The sequence below is a fragment of the Neopelma chrysocephalum genome, unplaced genomic scaffold (genome assembly GCF_003984885.1).
Source record: "Neopelma chrysocephalum unplaced genomic scaffold, ASM398488v2 Primary Assembly neopelma1_44, whole genome shotgun sequence".
NCBI lineage: Eukaryota > Metazoa > Chordata > Aves > Passeriformes > Pipridae > Neopelma > Neopelma chrysocephalum.
In genome coordinates this window covers 19,068,786-19,074,864 of record NW_020897703.1, presented here as the reverse complement: position 1 = coordinate 19,074,864, position 6,079 = coordinate 19,068,786, and the positions used below count along the sequence as shown (strand labels likewise).

General features: G+C 60.7%; 1 protein-coding gene across 2 annotated transcripts; it reads left to right on the top strand.

Annotated features, from left to right (window-relative positions):
* Positions 1 to 549: 549 nt before the first annotated feature.
* Positions 550 to 5,787, top strand: PRKAG3 (protein kinase AMP-activated non-catalytic subunit gamma 3). Of its 2 annotated transcripts, XM_027678834.1 has the most exons (12): positions 550 to 1,003; positions 1,311 to 1,350; positions 1,632 to 1,858; positions 1,941 to 2,022; positions 2,109 to 2,167; positions 2,439 to 2,484; positions 2,614 to 2,668; positions 2,768 to 2,894; positions 3,002 to 3,167; positions 3,341 to 3,378; positions 3,610 to 3,756; positions 3,842 to 4,026. In XM_027678834.1, exons 1-12 carry the CDS (start codon positions 752 to 754, stop codon positions 3,956 to 3,958), a joined length of 1,356 nt encoding a protein of 451 aa, XP_027534635.1. In that variant the 5' UTR covers positions 550 to 751; the 3' UTR covers positions 3,959 to 4,026. The 2 variants fall into 2 exon arrangements, 1 of the variants encoding a protein (XP_027534635.1); XR_003533542.1 differs by lacking the exons at positions 550 to 1,003; positions 1,311 to 1,350 and adding an exon at positions 5,173 to 5,787 and having other exon boundaries at positions 1,629 to 1,745; positions 3,842 to 4,011.
* Positions 5,788 to 6,079: the final 292 nt, after the last annotated feature.

The following is a 6,079-nucleotide window of genomic DNA, read 5'->3' as shown; positions in this document are numbered from 1 at the left end:
TTACAGGACCCAGCCCTTCTTCAACACCTCCGGGGAGGCGAACACGCTGTGTCCCCCACCCGCGATGGGGCGGGGGCACCAACCGGCGGGCAGGGCGCTGAGCACCGCTTCTGGAGAACGGGGGTCCGCGGAGCGGGGTGTCCTCCCTCTCTCTGCCCCCAGCCACCCCTCCATCACCCCTTCCCTCGGATCCCCAGGATCAACGCTGTCCCCGGAGCCGCGGCCACCCCCTCCAGCCCGGGGCTGCGGGCGCTGCGTGGCCGTGTCGGCGGTGTCCCCCCCCGCGGCGGTGGCGGGGGCACGGCTGGCATTGCTCGCTGACACCCTATCTGCCAGGGCCACGCCAGCCGCGGGCCCAGAATAGCAGCGCTGCCCCGCAGATAGCATGGAGCGGCTCCGCGGCCCCGCTGTGTCCCAGGTACCGCCGGGCCGGGTGGGGGGCCCGGCTCGATAGCCCCTCTCTCGGGGACAGGCCATCCCCGAGGTGGGGGAGTGTGGGGGGCTGGCGGGCCTCTTCCTACAGACATGGAGCCATGGGGACAAGGACGCCCTTGTCCCAGCTGTCCCCAACCCCTTGGGAAGGGTTGGGGGACGTGTATGCAGGGTCTCCTTCCCGGGGCTGGCTCTGGGCTCCTTAGGGAGCAGTCCCTGTCCCTGTGCCTTCGTTATTTTAGGGTGGCCTGTAAACATTAGCTCTGTCAGGTACGTTTGTGGCCAGGGTTGTTCTTCCCTCTGCACGTGCTGCTGTGTTATGGTAGGGTCTCCTGGGAACTGGGGAGCACGGGTCAGCCATCCGGCCCTGTGGCCTCCCTTCTGGGGCTGCCCCCTCATTATTGTAGGTCTCCTGGGACGACCTGGTCCCTGGGGGAAGCCGGTGGGGCTGGCGAGGCTCCCGGCACGGGAAGAAGCAAGACCAGGATTTACACCTTGGGGTTGGGAGAGGATGGGCTCAGAGCCACTGTGGGACCTGCTGGGCTCCAACAGCAGAGAGAGAAGGCGGGAGGTCCTGCCATTCATGCCTTGTCCTGCCCTTCTCTGGGGACCCCCACTGACCCCCCAGAGCAGGGAAACAAGCTGGGTGCCCTGGGCTGGAGCCACCATGCAGACTGCAGGCTCTGGGGATCCTGCACTGGCGGGGGGCTGCCCAGGAGGGACGGGGGGCTAGGCCCCGCCCACATCCCCACTCTGAAAGGACAGTCCTCTCTGTCCGGCTTGGGTGGGCCGGAGTAGCCGGGTGGATGCAAGCAGCATCCATGGGTGGGGGAAAGGCTGGACTCCTGCTGACCCCTCCTTGCTGTGTGCCCTCTCAGGTGGCCCTGCTGGATACTGCTGCCTGCCCTGAGGAGGAAGGTAGGTAGCAGGTAGAGCCTAGGTGTGTAGGAGGGGGGAACTGCCTTACTCGTGTGATGAGTACATCAGTCCTCTGTCCACCCTGCCCATACCCCTCGTCAACCCCACTCCTCAGCTGAAGTGCAGCCCAGGCTGGAGAACTGCAGTGCTGTTGTGCTGCCCCTGTGGAGTAGGGAACAGGGAGACTCTGTTGGGAGCATCCCCTGCTCCCCCCAGGCAGGAAGTTGCTGAGACCCAGCATCTCAGCTCACTGGCTGGGGCTGGGATGGCTTTTCCTGCAGGCTTCCCGGAGGCCCTATGCTCCAGGGAGGGGGAAGAGGAGGAGGAAGAATACAGGCAAAGGAGATCTGTCACCTTCACACTGGGAAATGAGATACTGGGGCTGGGCCCAGAAAGTGAGTTTCAGAGCCCTGACGCCGAGGCCTACATGCACTTCTTAAGGAGCCACTGCTGCTACGATGCCATCCCCACCAGCTGCAAGCTTGTCGTCTTCGACATCTCCCTGGAGGTGGCAAAGCGGGGGATCAGTGGGGGTGGGCAGTGGAGGAGCAGGCTCAGGACCCCCTGATCCCCTTCCACTCTGTCAGCAGATCAAGAAAGCCTTTTTGGCACTGGTGGCCAATGGGGTGCGTGCTGCCCCACTCTGGGATAGCAAGACACAGAGCTTTGTGGGTGAGTGCCAGCAGTGCTGCCTGGCCCCCTCCCTGGCCTGGCAGTTAGGGTGCAGGCAGTGCTGCCAGCCCCACGTGTCTCCACAGGGATGCTCACCATCACCGACTTCATCAACATCCTACACCGTTACTACCGCTCACCCCTGGTGAGTGCGGTGGGTTGGGCATGGGGGATTGGGGCATACATGGGCCAGGGAGGGGCTATCCCCACCTCTCCTGGTCTCCTCTTCATCACTAGACTGTGACCAGGAGATGATTCTGGGCCAGGGCAGCATCTGCTTCTTGTCCCTCTGCCTGGCACTGAAAACGTAATTCCTGTTTTTAGAGTGATGGGGTGGGATGCCTGGGGAAGGGGGCAGTGTCTCGCCCTCAGTCCCCCATGGAGCCTCCATGAACAGAGCATTTCCCTGCCCTCAGGTTCAAATCTACGAGGTGGAGGAGCACAAGATTGAGACGTGGAGAGGTAAAAATCATGGGGTGATAGGGGTGGCTGGGCTGGGGATGTTGCGCAGGGCATGAAGGTGAGCTCTGGGGTTGTGGGGCTGCATGAGAGGGCTGGAGGACCCCCTCTTCCACCTCTCTCCCTTGGCAGAGGTGTACCTGCAGGGCTCCTTCAAGCCATTAATCTACCTCTCCCCAAGCAATAGGTGAGAGCCTGTCCACTGGGGTGAGTACACCCCTTGGGGTGGGGGTGTGTGTGCCTGTGTTGCAGCCCTATCCCACCACGATGTCCCCATCACCCACAGCCTCTTTGATGCTGTCTACTCCCTGATCAAGCATAAAATCCACCGCCTGCCTGTCATCGAGCCTGTCTCGGGCAATGTCCTTCACATCCTGACGCACAAGCGCATCCTCAAGTTTCTCCACATCTTTGTGAGTGCCAGGGCTGTGTGCACACACATGGCAGGTGTGTAGGGGCACAAACAAAGGTGTCAAAATGTGTGTAGGTGCCAGCCAAGCCCTGCCCTGCCCCATTGCAGGGCTCTACCATTCCCAAGCCACGCTTCCTGAAAAAAACAGTGCAGGAACTGCGCATTGGCACCTTTCGTGACCTGGCTGTCGTGCCTGAGACTGCCCCGATCTACACTGCCTTGGAGATCTTCGTGGATCGCCGTGTCTCTGCCTTGCCTGTCATCAATGATGCTGGTACCTGGGGAGGAGGGAAGTGACCCCCTCATCTCCCTCTGCCAGCAGCTCCATCCCCATCCCCATCCAAAAGCCCTCTCCTGGCCCTTGGGTTGCCCCTTGGGGTGTGCAAGGAACATGGCAAATGATCCCCAAGGCCCCCTCCCCAGCTACTGCACTGTTTCTCTTTGCAGGGCAAGTGGTTGGCTTGTACTCCCGGTTCGATGTCATTGTGAGTACCCTGTGTGTTTGCACACCTGGACAAAAATGTGGCCCCTTGCATGCGCTCGTAGGGGGTGTTCACATTTATCTGTGCCCGTGTAAAACCCCCCTAAATGCAGTGTCCTGCACACGCCAGTGCACATCTGCTCTGTGCATCCCCAGCACTCAGTGTCCCCTCTGCGTTGGCACAACGGGGTGTGAGGACACATTGAGGTGCTGAATAGGGTCACGCCTCCCACAGCACCTGGCAGCTCAGAAGACCTACAACAACCTGGACATCAGCGTGCGAGAGGCACTGCGGCAGCGCAGTATCTGCCTGGAGGGGGTCATCACCTGCTACCCCCATGAGCACATGGAGGACATCATTGACCGCTTTGCCAAGGAGCAGGTGAGTGGCTGGGGTGCCTTGTGCCAGCACCAGCCACACCTGCCAGCTGCCCAACCTGCCTGTGATGCTCTGCCTGCACCCACAGGTCCATCGCCTGGTTCTGGTAGATGAGAACCGGTACCCGCGGGGCATTGTCTCCCTCTCTGACGTCCTCCAGGCCCTTGTGCTCACTCCCGCAGGTATCGATGCTCTTAACTCTTAGCCCACGGCGCTCCATCTTTCTCCACTTGCACTCTCCATTTCTCTCCACTTCAGGTAGGCGCTGTCCCCTGTCACTGTGGGCCTGTTCCCTCCCTGACACTGGGTCACCTGCACCTGGCCACCTCCCTGCTCAGACCACCTGCTTCCACCCCAGCCAAACTGGCCCTGGGGGATGAAGGAGGCTGGGACTGGGCTCTGGAAGCGCTGGGTGCACAGGTGGGGACAGCAGGACCCAGATGCTGCTTGTCCTGGGGTACACAAGAGTCACAGGGGATCCCTGGTGTCGGTGAGAAAGGATGAGGGCACTTGTCATGAAGACAGCCCCCCTAAACCCCCATTCAAGCAGTGTGTGGAATGCAGGTTTTGCAGGTCTCTGGGCTTTGGGCTGGATGAGGGTTTTAGGGTGTGATGCACCCTAAGATAAAAGCCTATTTTTAATCTCGCCTCAAACCCTGCGATCTGAGCACCTCCAGTGCCATTCCTGGGGGACACAGAAGGGACAGATCTCCACTTGCACCCTCATGACGTGCTGCCATTGACTAGCCATGTGCACACCACAGCTGACCCATGGGCCCTGGCTGGCAGAGGCCCCCCACCCCTCCACCTGCAGTGGCCCCAAAACTGCCTGCTCCAGGGACAGGGTTCACTCTCAGGTGGCACTGGGACCATGCTGCCCAACTGCCTGCAGCTGGGTCTGCTCACCCACTGCCTGGCGAGTGCTCACTGGTGATAGGCAGGCACTGTGCTTGCACCCACTGTGGCAGCTCTTTAGGGCTGAAATGGGGAGGGGGGAGCTGGCCCTGGGTCCCAGCTGCTTTCCGAAAGTAATGATGCTTTTTTTGGGGTAGTGGTGGAGAACGGGCTTGGGACAGGCCTGTGTCCACCAGTTCCCCCAGCAGTGCTCAGCTGTTCTGGACAGGAGGGGACTGGGAGTGGTGTGTGTTAGCCACACACACAACCCTCCTCCTCCCATTTCCCAATCACGGTGCTTTCACTTACCCCATCCCTGGTGACCACGGGGGTGGCTGGATCAGGAGCTGCAGGGGGCCCTCTCCAGGCCAGCTGCCCTCCCTCCTATCCCAGAGATTGCATCCAAACCAGGAATGGAGGCAAGACCCCAGTGTCCACCAGGATGGGTTGGGAGGGCAATGCCACAGGGTGCCCAGTCCAGCACTGTTTTGGGGTTATGGCCTCGCATGCTCTCTTGCCCTGCAGGCATCCATCGATCCTCACTCTGAAGACACCAGGAAGTGCCACTGTCTTGTCTGACTCGGGGGTCTCTTGCATGGCCTGTGAGAAGGAGGCTTTGGCCTGAAGGCTCTCTGCAGGGAGGATCGCCTGTTCACCCCAGTCCTGGGGCTCGTCTTGAGTCCAGGGCGAGATCCTGCCAGCCTTGGGGAGGCAGAAAGTGTGGAAAAGGGGGCCCAGGGGTGCCTCCTGCCAGTAAGCACACAGTGACGCTTGATGGGCACTGTGCTGGAGGAGCAATTACATGCCTGTGGCTGGGCACAGAGACCCACACAGTCCCAGAAGACCTGGTCACCCCACTCCCATCCTGCTGCTGGATTTGAGCATTTCCACTGCTGCTCCCTCCTGGTGGACACAGTCCCACCATCTGTGCCCGGTAGCATAGGCTGAGCTGCACACACAGGTTTGCTTATTGTAGGGTCACATGGGGCTGGAGCTCCCTGGCAGAGGCACAGCCTGTGCCAGAGCTGGCACCAGGATGGGCACTTGCATGGGGACCCTGTGCACATTTTGGGGTGGGCAGGGAATATTTATTTATTTATTTGTCTGTTTAGCCTCATTGTAACAAAGAGTCTGATCCAAGAACTGCCTCTTGCCTTTCTCGGATAAAGCTGGGCATAGCTCCTCTGGAGAGAGCAGGACTCGGAAGGGGGTACTGGCTGCTTGGCAGGGCTGGGGAACCCAGCCTGGAATGCCAGCAAGGGTGGCATGGGCACAGGGGGGTAGAGCCAAGGTGACAGGGAAACTGGGCATGCAGCCTTGATTACAGTGGTAGTGTGAGGGCCCTTCAGGGGGCACAGCAGCCTTGGTGCCAGCAAGGTTTCTGCCTGCTGCTTCCCTCAGTCCAGGAAGTAGGAAGGTGAGAGTGGTTCAC